Source organism: Pongo pygmaeus, chromosome 16 (genome assembly GCF_028885625.2).
Source record: "Pongo pygmaeus isolate AG05252 chromosome 16, NHGRI_mPonPyg2-v2.0_pri, whole genome shotgun sequence".
In the NCBI taxonomy this organism is placed as follows: domain Eukaryota; kingdom Metazoa; phylum Chordata; class Mammalia; order Primates; family Hominidae; genus Pongo; species Pongo pygmaeus.
The window spans coordinates 53,850,359-53,867,319 of NC_072389.2; the positions used below are offsets into that span (position 1 = coordinate 53,850,359).

General features: G+C 41.5%; 1 protein-coding gene across 2 annotated transcripts in view; it reads right to left on the bottom strand.

Annotated features, from left to right (window-relative positions):
• The window catches only part of FBN1 (fibrillin 1), a 235,403-nt gene extending 218,688 nt beyond the window's left edge, over positions 1–16,715 (bottom strand). Inside the window, exons 1-3 of one of the 2 annotated variants that reach the window (XM_054450929.2) lie at positions 16,557–16,715; positions 15,584–15,928; positions 13,876–14,078 (exon numbers count right to left, since the gene is read on the bottom strand). In XM_054450929.2, the coding sequence (XP_054306904.1) occupies positions 14,012–14,078; positions 15,584–15,747 (231 nt within the window). In that variant the 5' untranslated portion in view covers positions 15,748–15,928; positions 16,557–16,715 and the 3' untranslated portion in view covers positions 13,876–14,011. Of the gene's footprint in view, positions 1–13,875; positions 14,079–15,583; positions 15,929–16,556 lie in introns of those variants that run through there. The other variant, XM_054450928.2, reaches the window with a different exon arrangement.
• Positions 16,716–16,961: the final 246 nt, after the last annotated feature.

Consider the following 16,961-nt stretch of genomic DNA (forward strand, 5'->3'; position numbering starts at 1 on the left):
AGGACCATACCACTGGAATGCAGTCATCACTGGACTGCAAGAAACTCTCCAGCAGTGAAAGCCATGTGTGGTCCAAGGACTGGCCAGTGCTGTTCTACAAACTAGACATTACCAGTCTATAATGAGATAACGAGCTTAAGCTAGAATCTAAACCATCTCACTGCTTCCTTCATAGAGAAAGTCTCCCTAGAAATAAAATATCAGCTGAACTAAATAGTGTGCTTAGTGACATATTTTGGATTTACACCCTGGCTTCTCATCTCATCATGGACCAGTAACAGGAGTTTGTGGACTGGCATCTTAAGAAGCACTGGTGTAGAGGACAGGAACCAATTTCTTCAATACATAAATTATAAGCAAAAACTGACAGGGGGACAATCTATATATTCAAAAATATTTAAGACAGATCAACCAATTGCAAAATATGGACTTTTTTGGATCCTGATTTGAATAAACTTCAAAAAAACCAAATAAAATTTATGACTCAATTAGGAAATTTTAAATATTCACTGAATATTTGATAACATTAGAAAATTAGTGTTAATGGTAAACAGAATAGTGTTATTGTGTTTATGTTTCTTAATGGGCCCTTATCTTTTAGGACACACATTGAAATATTTAAAAGTAAAACGATTTTTCAAGGATTTACTTCAAAATAAATGCAATGAAAGAGAGAAGAAGTAGATAAAACAAGATTGACCATTAATTGATAAATGCTGAAGGTGGATCATCATTGTATCCTTCTTGCTAGTTTTGAAATTATCCACATCTGTGTTAAATAAAATTCTTTTTAAAAAACACAAATTTGCAGCAGCACGTGGCCTAGTCCATCCTGATATCCACAGTCTCCTACATGCCATCACACCACACTTTTGTTTTCTGTTTTCGTTCACTTGAAGAACCACCTTTATCTGTTATGCAGCTCAACATTCCTGAGAGGGAGGGGACCCCCATTAAGAGACAACAACAGTCCAATCCCAACATGTGTACCATGTTAAATCAGTGGCAAGAACTAACCAAAGTGTTTCTACTAAGTATCCAGCTACTAAATAAGGTTACAGTTCACTAGATGAGGAATCCAAGAACAAACGACTTCACTACACCTGTGCAAACAATTAACATGTCGGTCCAGGGGATGGATCTCCTTGGGCATCACAAGTCCTTTTTGACATGATGCATTTTTATAAAGAAATTTTATCTTTCTTTATGACAAACATAAACCCATCAGTTAACAAAAGATGTGTTTTGGGGGAAGGGGTTTATGTGTACCAGGTCCATAAAAAGGTTAAATTTGGGTTTTTCTGTGCATAAGTGGAAGAATTCTTATGGTCATGGGAAATACGAAATGAAGGGAGGAAATCATTTAGCAAAGAATCCTGGTATGTCTTCTGACCTTTCAATGTGTGAGAATGTGTGTCAAACAACCTATTTTCAAGGAAGGAAGGTCCCAAATGCAAATGAGCAGATGAGTCAGTCTGCAGTCAAATTAGACCCTGCTGTCTTCTGTCAAAGTTCAATAATGTCTGGATTAAGTTAGAACTTCTTACAAACAAAAAGAGAAAAAATGATTTGCCTATCTTTGTAAAATACCTGAAAGGTTTTCAAAACTTTAAAAGGAAAAATTTATTTTATTTGAGGTTTATTTTTTTCCCAAGAAGTTGGCTGAGCACAGAAAATACCTGGTATTTGCAGTGAGCCGAGATCGCGCCACTGCACTCCAGCCTGGATGACAGAGTGAGACTCCATCTCAAAAAAAAAAAAAAAAAAAAGAGAGAAAAGAAAGTACCTGGTATTCATTTGTTCGATTTTATATTCTTACTTTTTTACAAACTTTCTGTTGGTGATAGTGTGATTTACCCCACGGGGATGAGAGACATTAAGTAATTTGAACATTTTCAATGGCAAATAGAAAAGTAACTATTATCTGTTTAAATCGTTCCTTATTTAAAACACTCTACTCTTATTTTTATAGGCTGTGAATGAATATGAAGCAACCGCAACTTCTTAGAGTTTACTGCCAATCAGTTAACCAGAGCTGGCATGTAGGGTGCAGCGTATAGGAACTCTGCGAAAGCTATGCCTAAATTAAGATAATGTATGTTTTGTTCCACTCTCACGGATGTTCAATAGTTTAAGATCTCTCTGAAAGTCAACTCTCATTAAAATCAAAATGGAAATCATTAAAAGAAAATTTAAAAATAAAAAGATTTTCAATTTCTCAAGAGAAAGAGGGCACAGAAGAAGAACAAATAAGAATCTCTTTGTAGTAAATGAGCATTATGTTGCTGCATGGCATGAAGCCAAAGGAAGGGAACGCTCAATTAGAAAGTGGCTCTTCTCAGGGGCTGCCAATCTGAGTCAGCCTGTCCCCAATCACGCAAGCAAGGCCTGCCCACAAAGCACCTAGAGAGGACAGTGATAACAGAGTGGGTGGAGGGAATACTTACGCTATGGGAAAGAGAGCGTTCTCCCTGTGAGTGCAGATGTGTTGTGTTTGCCCATCCAGTATCCCTTCCCCTTCTCTGCTAACCAAACTCTTCGTTTCCTAAGCCCATTCCACGTGGTTCAGGCAGGACTAACACATGGCTCAGTCCTGACCAGCTGGAGAGTCCTATTTCTTTGGCGACAGTGAAGGGCGTGTGACTGGGGCAGTGCTGGAGTTCTCCGTGAGATCTGATATGAGGAATCTGGAAAAGAGGGCTTATCTCTTTACCTTTGAGATTATTTGCTGAAAGGCAGTGTGGCTAAGAATTGCAGGTGGTCATCTGGGCTACCCAATATAACCAAATCCTCACTCCAACAGAGGCAATTAAAGCACATTTCAAGAATGGCGCACCACCTTGCCATGAAACAACTCTAACTCCCAGGGTATCTCTGCACTGCTGCCAAAGAGAATGGTTTTCAACCCAGTCTTTCCATTTACTAAAATTTAAATTCTTTTCACAAAGTATCTTTTAAAAAAATGTGTTAATCAGGAAAGAGGCAAGGCCTATTTGACCGATCTGCCAGTTAAAAAATGCAAACTTTTTTGGAAGAGTTGAGGGGGTGCATATTAATAAGGAATAATATTTAGTAAGTTTGTTTCCCAATGAAGACAACACAATTTAGGGAAACAGAAAATTTAAAAATAAAAACTTATCCCCAAACTGCCTTTAAGTATAACCAGATCTCCGCAGATACAGTAAGTCCATTAAAATTACACTTTTGAACATTTTAAAATTCAGGTTTGCATCCTGTTTCTTAATATAATCATGTCTATAACAAGAAAGTGGAGACTGTGGTATCCAGATAGGAATGATTATCTAGATTTTTGCTTTAGCCATAAAAAACAGCCTCTTTGGATGACTCTCTGCCTCATTTTCCTTATCTGTAACAGCATTATAATCATTCTTAACATCATAGCTAAACATGTCAGGCACAGTACTAAGAACTTGAAATGTACCATCCCATTAAATCTTAGGACAACACAGAAAGATGAGTAATTTAATCGCATTTACAAGTGAAGAAACTGAGGCCCAGAGAGGTCAAATCACTCATCTGAGGTTTCCTCCTAGTAGGTGGTGGAGCCAGGATTTGACCCAAAGCGTGTCTATTTCCACACTTCCAAACCTCCCTGAAAGTGTGGCCAATGGTTATTAGTGATCATTGAATATGACTCCTTGGTCCTTTAAAATATGGTCCCACAATCAATAACAGTCTACCCCACTACCCACAGCCAGGCTCAAATAGGAAATAGTGTGAGGTAATTACAACATATACCCCAGCCACTAGCTCTGGGTTTTTATGACCAAACTGCCAAACATTCCTAGCCAACTCTTCAGGAAACGTTCAGGCACTTTCTCAGATTCCAGCTAAAACATCGACTATGTGACCCTGGGGAGTACAGAGTTCACAGGGTGGTAATGGGATATAAAATTTGCAAACTTGAGGTCAGTGGCCTCAACTCTGGGGTGTGAAGCACCAGCAGTCCATGAAAGATTAAAAAACTATTTGTCTACTTAAAGGCTGCACATCAAGTCCTTCACTGAAAAGCACTTGCCTACATCTCCTCAGACATTAACCCCATCAGTAAAGGGAGAGAAAGATATTCCAAATAGCAGTTCTGCCTAGAATCATTGGAAAAAAAGATAATAATATCAACAAGCCCAAGACAGGGTGTTCATTCTGAAAATGAAGCATTGGGTCCTATTCAAACACAGCTAATGCTCAAAACGTAATTGTCGCTTGGAGTAGGCAGATGTTTTACAGTATTACTAGGGGAGATGATATGGAAGAAAACACAAGAATTTAAGAATTTTTTTCTTTGTTTAGCATGTTTATTACATGAACTCTTAATGTATAGTTTGGATAACTAAGCCAGCAAGTTACACAACAAGAAACCAAGCTTAATCACAGACCCAGAACTGCCTTAGTTGATCCCAGGTCATTTGACTCTTTGACTGCCAATTCGAAGTGTGAGTATGTGTGTGGTGGAGGGTTGGGGGGAGGAGTCATGCTTCAGACTCCTGGAGAAGACTATTTCTCTTTTTCCAACCACCTGACTGATACCCTCATTGACAACTACCTCCCTCAAAAAGTCCCATCCCACCCAATCCCTTCTAATGTGGAGGTTCCCACTGAGAGCAGGGTAGTACTGAGGACATAAAACTCTGCTACAGCATCACCCCTTCAGGGCTGACCGCTGAGAGACTAATCAGACCGCCTAAGGTCAAATAAATGAGAGAAAGAAAAACACCCATGCCCCCAGGATTGATAAGGTTTGGTTATTTCAAGCATAGCAGAGAAATTGCAGATACCAGTCAACCTCTTGAGGGTATGAAGACAAAGAGGCCCAATCTATTACCCAACAACACGCGTCTTAGGTCAGCTCTAGCTACCACGTGACTCAGCTTCCACACCTACAAACCGGAGAGGAAAACAAGCACCTCGAGCACTTGTTCCTGGACCTTCTCTGGGCCTCAGTTTCGGTATTTATACATTTCTAAAATCTGTCCTCCTATAACTAATTTGTAATATGAATTTTTCTAAAGATGGATGGTCTGGCTATGGAAGAAGATATGAGCCATAATTTCAATGGCAAAAATAAAAGCATTTAAAAATAAGAAGGTCCTTTAAAAGTTATTCATCAAAGGCCCAAACCTATTAGGGTCTGATTACACAATCTTACAAATTAGCACTGAATGAACAGGGGAAATGATACACAATAAACCATTAGTTACGGGAAGCAGGATGCATCAAACTTTACATAGTACCATATACACAGGTGCATACCAGACAATGGATTAACCTGCTTTTCCACTGCGTTCCTCTAAATGTTTCCATACGAATCTTTTCTGGCATCCAAGTGTCTTTCTTTTATGTCCTGACTCTCCTCCGTAAGCTCTCTGTCCCCTAAAAGAGGCTGATTAAGGCCACAGGTCGCCTGGTCCCAATGCTGCCAGGAGTGAAGGGGTTGTCATCAATATCTTTCAAAACCCAGCGTCTGCTCTGTCCAGCCTAGGTCCACTGGCTGGCAAGACTTTCACTCCAGAACCTTCTCCCAGCTCTCTCCTCCTGCCTCCCTCAGGCTTTCTCCTTCCTTCCTCTAACAAAAACCTTAACCCTGTTTTTCTTTTTGAACACCCCAAAGTTCCCAGGTAAAAATTTTGTATTTTACTTAGACCTTGTTTACTTTTCTTTAGGTTTTAACTCTCATTTGATATTCCTATTCTCCCTATTTTATTTGCAGCACAGCTTATGAAATTACTTACAAAAAGAAGATGAAACAATGACGATGAAGAAAAAGAAGAAAAGGAAAAGATGGCAACAAAGAAGGAGAAACAGAAACGGAAAAGGAAGAAGAAGAAACCAAAACACACACACACACACACACACACACACACACACACACACACAATGAAACCCTGCCTCTGGAATACATTGTCTTTATTAATAAAGATATTACAATACTTCAGTTCAAAACCATGAAACTTGACAGCAGACAATGTGTCTGTAGGGCAGACATAAATCCTGTCTCCCAACACCAACATCATAAAATGGTTGTACTATATTTGGAATTAGATGTGTTTGGATACTTATATTTGAATGTAAGTATGACTGATGGTCTAGGAATTCATAATCCTTCAAAATGTTGAACTAAACCACTTGTTTAATGGAGCAGTTCTCCCACTCTGAGCCTGCTTGCTGTCTGGAATACATCTCCGGCTGGGAATGGTGGAGATAGGGATTTTTGCTTTCTCTCTTCCGCTCTGAGGGAGCTGAATAAATAGAGTCAGTGATAACTTCAACCAAAAAAAAGTCACTTAAGTTGAAAAAGTGGTAGTCACAAGAAATTTAAATCTAGGATTTGATATAGTATAAGACAGCCACAATGCAAACTTGACTATATTCCTAATCCAATTTTATTCTATTGATAATGTGGCTACTCCATTTATAAGAAAAATAGTACAGTTCAGCTCATTACAACACCAATTCTATTAGCAATTGCAACCTATTTTTACTTATTAGTTATAACCCCTAATTTAAAAAATTGAGGTGGATTACACCAACAGATACATACATTTGAGGCTATAAATAGAAATTGAAAATAAAATTCCATACAGAAGAAAGTTAAAACATACCAAAGTCAATAAATTAGAGTGATTGCACATTAAATTTATTTCATGTATAATCTTAAAAGCTGATTTTCTTAAAAGCAAATGGAAAATGGTTAGATGTTTTGAAATTCTCATATTTGAATAAAACAAAACATACTGGTTCATTAGGAACTTTAATTTTATTCCTGACAGTTGTGAGTTCTTTAAATGCAGAACTGTGGACAAACTAAGAACAAAGCCCTAACATTAATCTAACAGAACATGCAAACACCATATTTATGGAGCTTTTTCATTCTGAAGTTACAGCAGCAAAATACAATGAGGCATCCTCAGTAGAGAACTAAGCCAATTGCACTTGATCAAGTTAGAATTAAAACTTAAAGTATCTGATTGGCCTCCTCAAAGATCTATTGCCTCACAGTGGTAGCTGGTCTCCAAAGATGGCTCCACTTTCCCCCCTCCCGGCAGACACATGCTGCTCCTCACATCCAAAGGTAGGTCTTAATAGTCCATGCCCTTCAATCTGGATGAGGCCTATGACCTGGATGGAATTCCAGGTCATGCGATTCCAGGCTAAGTTTGAAGAAAGTCTGGTAGTTCCCACTTTTGTGCTCTTGAGAGATCCTGAGCTGCCATGGAAAAAGTCTGGCTATGCTGCTCTGAAGACCATGTAGAGAGGCCACGTACAGAAAGGGGACAACCTGAGACTATATAAAGGAGAATCAAGGAATCCAGGCAATGTCGAGGACATATGAGCCCATGTGACCCCAGCCAGCCAGCCCCCAGCCCTTCGAGTTAGCCTACGGTCAATATGTGGGATTAACACATGTGACCAGGGTCAGGAGGCTGCTGTTCAAGATCCAGCCCCAACAGACACTCACTCTGAGCAAGGCCTAGTCGCTGCATCTGAGGCTCAGTCTCCCCATTTGAAAAAAAAACACATTCAATGGCTCCATCCCGGGGGGCAGGTTCAGGCAGGAGACTGCAAGAGAGCTTTAAAACTTGGAAGGCCCCCAGCAGAGCCAGACAAGTGGCTCTTTGCTTCCTTTATTCCCCTCCTCAGTGGGTCCATTTAGATAAACCACACCCAAGTAAACAGGGCTGCAGGCGCCAGTGCCTGGTCACAGAACCAGATGCGTATGTGAAGAAGTCATACTGCCTGTTCCAACCCAACTGACATTGTGGGGCGCAGAGACAAGATTCCCCACTGTGTCCTGTCTAAATTCCTGAGCCGCAGAATCATGAGAAAGAATAAAATTATTGTTTTAAGCCACCAAGTCTGGGGCAATTTGTTACGTAGCAATAAAATAACCCAAACACTCACAAATGAAAATACTTTGTTTCGTGGTAGTAGAGGGCCTAGGCCTGATCTCATTTCCCTTTATTTTCTCTTTATGGTGCTGCAATGACTTCGTGTATGGTAAGTTTGAATATATATGGAGGTGGGAGCATTCTAGGTCCTCCTCCCCTTTGTCTTTCACAAGCAACTAGTCAAGTACTGTCTGCATTAACTCTGGAACCACCTGAGTCTCTTCTTTCTTCACACCTTTCACTGAATTTGCTCAGACCATCGCGGACTTTCACTGTGACTCCTATATTAGCCTCCCAAATCCAAATCTCCCTGTCTTCAGTCTCTCTTCTCTCTAATCATCTACTTTTCATACCTCTACCCAGTGGCAAAGATCTGATCATGTTCCTATCTTAAAATCCTTTACTGGCTCCCCGTCCTTGCCTTTCACAACAATCAGTGACATTTATGTTTCCACTAGTCCCTCTCCTTTCCCTAACAACGTTGCCACCTATGTACGGGCTCACAAGATTGCTCAAGGTTGCAAACTGCACAGCTCCAGAGGGCACTCGTTTCATAGACTACACTACAAACCATGTCACTTGGAACCATGCCGTGCCAACCCTGCCCAACTGCAGTCAATGTCCTAAGACCTCAGACACTTCATATCCCTTTCCCTTGATGTATTTTTCACTCATCATTCCTTTATTTCTCAGCTATACTTACTCCAAGCTCTAGTTTATATAATTAACCATATCCAGTTAATCAGCTCATCAAAATTGCCCAGAGTTCAACCATCAAAAACTATTCTACTGAACACGTGCCACATACCCAGTTCCTAGATGTTCCTAGAGATAAATAAAACAAGCAAGATCTCTGCCTTCAAGGAGTTCTCACTCCTAGTAGACAGTCACTTTTTATCACGTCGATCAGAGATTGTTAAACTTTTTCTGTAAAGGACCAAAGAGTAAATGTTTCAGTTTTGTGGGCCATACTGTCTCTGTTGCAACTACTCCACTCTGCTGCTGTAGGGAGAAAGCAGCCATACATAATAAGTAAATAAACAGGCATGGATTTGTTTCAATAAAACTCTATTTTCAAAAAAAGTGAGCTTGGTCTTCAGTTTGTTGACCACTGATAAACCTTTTTTTTTTTTTTTTTTTTTTTTTTTTTTTAGACAGGCTCCTGCTCTGTCGCCCAGGCTAGAGTGCAGTGGCATGATCATAGCTCACTGCAGCCTCAACCCCCTGGGCTCAAGTGATCCTCCTGCCTCAGCCTCCCAAAGCACTGGGATTACAGGAATGAGCCACCATGCCCAGCCCTAATAGACTTTCACTGTAAAGTCACTTCTGATCAATCCCATTCCCACAGTGATGCTTCCCTTGGCTTATAACAGCATCTGCCATCAATAAATGTTGAGTCTTTCCACATAGCAATGGTGGGAGAAGATTCTTGGGAAATGAAGGTATAAAAGGTATGGAAGAGAAAAATTTACCAGCTACAAGATTTATTAGAACTGTAAAGCAGTAAAATATTAAGATTAAGAGCTCCAGCTATGAAGCTAGATTTCCCAACTCTACCACTTACTAGTTTATGTCCCTGGAGTAATTACTGAAACTCTGCATCCCTTGTTTCTTCATCAATTAAATGAATAAATAAGCTTAATTTTCCTCATAAAGGATTTATGTTTTAAGGGAATTAGTATTTGCAAAGTACAATCATAAGTGATACATCAGAGCTCTTTTTTTTTTTACCATTATGGCTGCAATTTAATGTAAAAAATTGGGCTGAGCTTACAGGCAACCAAGGTAAAAAATGAAAAAGAAATAATTAAATAACTCATATGACTGGTCACAATTTAAGACACATACCAATTTCCACTGGAAAGAGAAATACTTCTTGCAACCCTATTCAGAGAGAGATTTCTCACAGGGGACATGACAGCAAGAGGATTCTGAACAACATAAACAGCAATGCCTCCAGCTCAGAAGCCCACACAACGCCCAGCAGGCTGCCTGCAATGGTTACCTACCACCCTCACACAAGTCAAAGTCTAATATTAAAATACAATACACACGCTGTCCTAAGTCCCGCTGGCTTTAACATCCTATGATTCTTTCTGTTTTATTAATGTCTTTGCAGAAAGTTTCTTGTTGGACTAAATAATACTATGTGATTAACCATACTTAGGATTTGTGAACTAGCATGAAAGAATATTAGGAATTTTAAGTGGAATTTTACCAATGTCTTGGGCCTGCATTTTTGTCTGGTGGAATGAAAAACCAAAACCATAACTAAAATTAATGGAGAAAGAAAAGTTAACGTTAAGTTTTGTCTTTAGAACTTAACCTCTGCATACCTCGGCTCTCCCATCTGTGAAGGGAAACTTATGAAAGCACCCAGCTTGTAGAGTGGCTATGAGGATTCAATGAATTATCATACGCAAAACAGTAAGAACAGTGCTTAGCATATAGATGTTATCTAAATGTTATCTACCATGGCTGCAATTGTTATTATGTATTTGTTTAGACTTAATACCAGACCCCCTTTCCAGGGACGCTACCCTTCTGTGCACTCATGGTTCCTGAAGTACCCCCAGGGTTATGGGGTGTATGTCTCTGGCATTCCACAGAACTAAACTCAAGCTGGCATTCAATCAAGCCTTCTTGAATTAATGAACTTTTTGAAACCCCACTTAATGATGAGTTAGCGGTAAAATGCTTATAATAGGATTCTTGTCTTTGATGATTTAACTATCTAATGAGAAAATCGACTTGAACAATCATGAAACACTAAACTATCATGTGCCTGAGTTAGGCCACATAACTCAAGCCTGATATATTATCGATGTCGGTTTCTTCAAAGAATCTCATGGGAAAAAATTCTAAGTTGCTTAAGCAGGCCCATTTGCTGGGTTTGTGTTTAAAAACAAAGAAATTGTTAAAAGAATGTATTTCTCTTTCAAGAAAACATTTGTAAAATCTTATTTTCACATTGAAAATAAAGCTAAAATTCCCAAAGTGGTTAGGCTGATTGGCTTATTGGAAGAAAAAGCCAACAAACTAGTACATGAATACTCTAATAATTTTTTAGTATTTTGCCTGATTACAGTCATCAGTATAATACTATAATTTTTAAAGTATGTGCTACACAAGACAATAAAGGAACATTTTAATATTCTTTAAAATTCCAAATAAGGTTGAAGGGAAGTCTGTACTCCATTTCCATCAGCTCTCATCTCATTTCACCATAGGCTGATGTGTGTTTTAATTAATTTGTATTACCAACTTACACATTTTTATAAACAACCTCTATGTCCTCAATGTTACAAAATGAGTCACGTAAATAAATATTTTGCCTCTACCTTCTTGTTTCATGTGTGGAATTGCTGAAATCTTCTATTTAAGAACACTATACCCTTTTCTAAGAAAAAATTGTGTCCCAATATTTTAGCTTAATCTTTTCAATAAATGTAAACCATACCCCTGCAGGAGTCTTTCCCCATATTTAATTATTAGCCCATCTGACTTCAGGTGAAGTCTTAAAGTCCCCTTTATAAAGTAAAATGGACTTTATAAAGTCTACAGAACCTTTTCTGTATTCCCTATTACAGTTCTTTATTTTAATAACAGACTTCTATGTAACTAATCCCTTGGAGTTTGCCATCACATAATCTACCATGGGTATGAACTGTTCCATGTGTATTTTTCTGGCAACAAGACCTCTGGAAAAAAATAAACAAATAAACAAAGACCAAAAGGAATCACACACAAGGGGACAAATTGTGTCAAATACAACTGGTCTCATGTACCTATAAACCACACGACAAGGGCAGAAGTCTCAATCCATCTTCTCCAAGGTTCGGGAAAGGAGATCTCACTGTGAAGAACTTTTCCCTTTGACAGGGAACAGTAATATATCCTTACTTGGGAGCTAAAGCAATAAGGCAATCATAAATAAATGGTGCATAACTACTGCTATTCAAGTACAGTTGAGTTTTTTTTTTTTTGGACTGTCTCCCACATTTTTTGCCTAATCACCGTTTAGAGTTTAGCTGAGAAAAATTCCTATGAATTGAAAAAAAATTATGATTTTATTATTTTTCATAAGCCCATTTCACATATCAAGCAACGCCCAAGGAAAAGAAAACTACTATACATTTATTATTTCACGTGGTTTTGAAACCTGAACAATTCTCATTTGAAAATAGATAAAAATGCAATTTTTGCAGAGTGGATGGGGACCACACTGATTCCATTTTTAAAAAAGGATTTCCTGTAAAAACAGAAATTGGCAATTTACTCTAAGAAAACACAGCAGAAGCTGGGAAGAAACTTGAGGATGCCTAAATTTCCACTGTGGAACAACTTTTGCTGCCCAGTGGGGAGAGAAGAAAAAAAAAAAAGAACACCTGCAACAGGGTGGGAGAAGAGGAAGACAAGCTGGGACTGCACATCCAGTGAGCAGAAAATGAGGCAGCTTTCTAATCTAGGAAGAGAGGGAGCTGACAAGAAAGGAATATATATGCATTTTAAGAATAACAAGGCGGATTTTGTAGTCACCTGCCACATCAGAGAAGAACAAGAAGGCAGTATTTGCTGGGGAGAAGGAACCAGTGCACAGCAGATACTGATGAGTTTAAAGCACCTTTTAACTAGAGGAAAGATTAGTGAGGTGCTGCAAGTTGCTGCCACCAACTGGGCATCAGGCAGACTCAGGGGTTACAAATCACTTTCACTTCATAAACTGTGCATCTCCAATCAGAATGGTAAACAGGTTTCACTGTAGTCAAAGAGGTGAGTTTTGAAGCCGGTAATATTTTAACGGACAGAAACAGAAATTTTAAGCAATAACTGCAAAAATGTAGTACATAACTGCTTTTTCTGATGATTTATACAGCAGGGCACCGTTAAAGGATTTATTCATGAGACTGTAATGGCAATAAGCAGAGGGAATAAATTTAAAATGTTATTCAAATTTAACATAAGAATTGGGGTTTGTTTAAAATCTATGGGAAAGCCTTTGATCCAGCAATTCTATTTTTACTAATATATACCACATATAAACACGTGTATGTAAACACAGGTATGCAGAAGAAAGTTGGTAATAGCAAAAGACTCAATGTAATCTAAAAAGCCATCACTAGGGAACTGTTCCAGTGACATAATGAGGTTCTATACAACAAGAAAATGGGGTCGGGTGCGGTGGCTCAAGCCTGTAATCCCAGCACTTGGAGAGGCAGAGGTGGGTGGATCGCCAAGAGTTTGAGACCATCCTGGCCAACATGACGAAACCCCATCTCTACTAAAAATACAAAAAATTAGCCGGGCTTCGTGGCACGCACCTGTAATCCCAGCTACTCTGGAGGCTGAGGCAGGAGAATCGCTTGAGCCGGGAAGGTGGAGGCAGTAAGCCAAGACTGCACCATTACTCTCCAGCCTGGGCAACAGAGCAAGACTGTGTCTCAAAAAAAAAGAAAGAAAATGAATGAGGTAGATCCATATGAGTTAACAGATGGATGAATTAAAGATACATAAAAAGTAAGTAAAGTTCAGAATATTGCATGTACAGTATATTCCATGTATTAAAAAGGATACACACACATATGTATGTATACATATATATTTGTGTTTATTTGTACATGTATACATATGCCTAAAAGATTTATAGAAAAATACACAAGAAAATGGTCTCTGAAAGGTGGCAGGGAAATACTTTTAATTGTATATATTTCTAAATTATTATTTTCACCCCCGTGTGTGTGTGTGTGTGTATATATATATATCTCTCTTATTATAAAATCTTATAGTTAACATGAGAATTAGGAACACACATAATTACAATTCTATTAATACCCTGTTTTTAGGAAGGCTTTATAAATAGTTTACAATAGGATAAGGTCTGTGTTAATGATCAAATACTGTGAGGAGCACAGAGAGGTATCTCCCTATAATAACAAACAAATGTAAAACCAGAGAGAAAAAGCACAAGTGTGAGTAAAAGTGTGGCATCCTGTTAAGCAACAAAGTAAAGCTTAGTTTCTTTTTTCACATTCAGTCTGTGCCTCCCAAGGGAACACACTAGTTGGTGACAGCCCAGAGAAATGAGACAAATGTCTGACCAGGCCTCACACCTCCCTGCAGATCTTCAGCCACAGAATTAAACCCCTACATCCTTTATATATAGGAGCAATCCTATCAGAATAGATATTAAGATATTATGATGTAGGAGAAATGTATTTTTTGAAGGAAAAATACTGGACTAAATGAAGTCCTCTTGAGAACATATGAAAATCAGAGCCTCAGTCTACTTACTGAACTTGCCATGTGCCTTGCACACAGGGCAATAAACATCTGCTGTCTGATCAGGGTCAGGCTTACCATGATAAGCAAACTTCCTTCCAACATTATCGGAATTCTGGGTTTATTTTCCACAAAGGCCAAGATGGAACCGAATTAATCATAACTATTTTCTGTGCTATTTTATCGCAGCCTAAGTGCTTGGCTCTTACAATCATCCTGTCCTTACTCCAGACTAGGAGTCAAAAACTGGTCTGGTGAGTTTACTTTTTCTTCTCATATCTGGGCCATACAAACACAAATTTTGCTACATATACATGACTGTAACACCTCATAACAAAAAAAGAGTAAGTGACATGATCAGCCACATATCCAAGTGGATACCATCACTTGGTGACCCAGAGCTATATAATAAAGCTACAGAACCACTCAGGAAAAGAGCATCAGCGAGAATGGTAAGAGTTTAATACAAAATCTTCCTATATATACTGTCTGAGTTTATTTAACAGGCTCCTCCAAGAAGACAAAAGGGGTCATTGACAGTCCATCCTGCTGTTTCCATGGAGGCTTTAACTTAAACAACTGCAGACAAATTTCTCTTAAAGGAAATGTATTCCCACTGTCCTTCAATACAGGAAAGTGACAACCCTTAGTCAAGCCTAATTAAAATGTTTCCGGCTGAAACATCTATAATAGCGGCAAGGGAAGCCCGTGAAATGGTCAATTGCATGTACACAACACAAACACCACTAGTTAAAAATACCCCCTTAAGGCCGGCCACAGCGGCCTTACTGCTGCAGTGAAACGGAGAGCCCCACACAACCCAAAAAACCAGTTCTCAGAACCACTTGCCCTGTTCTGCTTCCAGTGTAGACATGTAAAGGAAGCATTGCCCAGAAAACCCAATCCGTAATTTTAATAAGCATAATTTACGGAAGAGTCAACTGCTGTGTGATTTCTCCTCTGACTGTCATGGGAATCCCTTCCTTTCCTTACCCCCTTTCAAATACAGCATCTACCAAGATGACCCCGAGGAAAGTACTTTCCTCTAGAAACAACCAGAATTGATATTGCAGGGAAAGGAATGGACTTCTCCTCTTATCCCACTCGCAACTCCTCCCCTTCTTCCCCAAGGAACTCTTCTCGCCTCCCAAAATTTGCCTCAACAATGGCCCAAGATTCCTTTTAATCATGTCCTCTCCTTTGGGGCAGAAATCTCTGGGAGTAGGGGCAAGGTAGTTTAACCACGAACGGGGTGGGGACTAAACAACCCTAGCATCTCTAAGGTGCCTCCAGGAGGTCTTGCCAAGGAGTCTTCCACAGGGAGAGTCATCCTGCCCGTTGTTCTGGATCTTGAAACTTGAGAGACCCACACCAAAGGAGGGAACCGGTTCCTTTACCCTTTAAGCGCGTCGTGTCCTCCGCCGCCTCTTCTCTTGGCCCGACTGGCTCTGGTTTCCTTCACGTTCCCAGCCTCCAAATTGGCGTCCGCCCCATGGCTCGTGTAGGACGCTAAAAGCACGGTAAATCCCAGGACGATCTCCAGCAGGCCCCCTCGACGCATGATGCCGAGCCGCCACCGACTCCCGCCGCCTCTTGCCGCGCCCGGGGCTCGGTCTGCGGCCGCCGCTGCGCCCTGAAGCGCACCGCGCCGCCGGGGTCCCGCTCTCCCGCCGCCCGTCCCCCGGGCCGGGCTCCTCCCGCCTTCTCCAGGCGCTGCTCCCACTTCAGGCGGCCCCTGCCAGCTGCAACACAGAGACAAATCCCCGAGGCGGGGAGACTTTCAGGGCATCGGGATGCTGAAGCCTCGCGGTCCCCATTCCCGAGCCCAACCCGTGCGCCGCCTGCGCGTGGCGCAGTTAATTTGGGTAAGGGAAGACCGTTTGGTCCACAGCTGGCTGGAAAGCCCAGGCCCCCGGCGGCAGCAGCCCCGGCCGATCCCTCGGCCTCCCGGGCCCCGCCAGAAGAGCGCAGCGCAAAGTACCCATATCCCCAGCGGTCCTAAGCCCCGGGCAAGCTCTCTGGGTTTATTTTTTTAGTGGCACGAATTGCGCGCGATGCGCTCTCTGAACGCCCGACTCCTCAGTCTGCCCTCTCCGCCAGGCTGGAAGCCCGCCGCGCCGTCCCCGCCGACTCCGGGCGCTGCCACCGCCCCCCGAACATCTGACGCGGAGCCCGGCACCAAGAGCCCCGGGCCAGGAAGCTGTCAGGCAGGGGAGGGCCAGCGCCAGCTGTGGACGTTCCGGGACAGCCCCTCACCCCAGTCCCTGTCCCTGCCCTCGGCGCGGCGCGGCGCAAACGCAAAAGCCTCCGTGGCCGCAGCTCCAGCCCCGGTGGCCGCCCGACCCCCGTCGGGACCCCGGCTGCACCCACTGGAGAAGCGGCGGCTCCGACTCCCGAGGAGGCGGCGGCGGCTGTTCCCGGTCGTGGCCGCTACAGCCACTGCTCGGCTCCGCTCGCAGCTGTCCCAGCTGTGGCCGCCTGTCCGCTCGTGGCACCCACAGTCTCTGCCGCGGCTCCCGCAGCCCCCTCCTTTCCCCACCTCTTCAAGTATCGTCCGCGCAGCGGTTTCTCGCGAGAGAAATACTTTTTTAAAAAAAAGAAAGAAAAAGAAAATGACACCCCCTCCTTCATCGCCCTCATCACCACCCCACCCCCCAGCCCCATCCATCCTCCCTTTCCACTCCCCTTTGCCAGCCTCCGCCTCGGTGCGGGGCCTCTCGCTCGCAGGATTAGCGCAGTGGGAGGAGGCAGAGGTGATCGGGTCCTGCCCGGCCT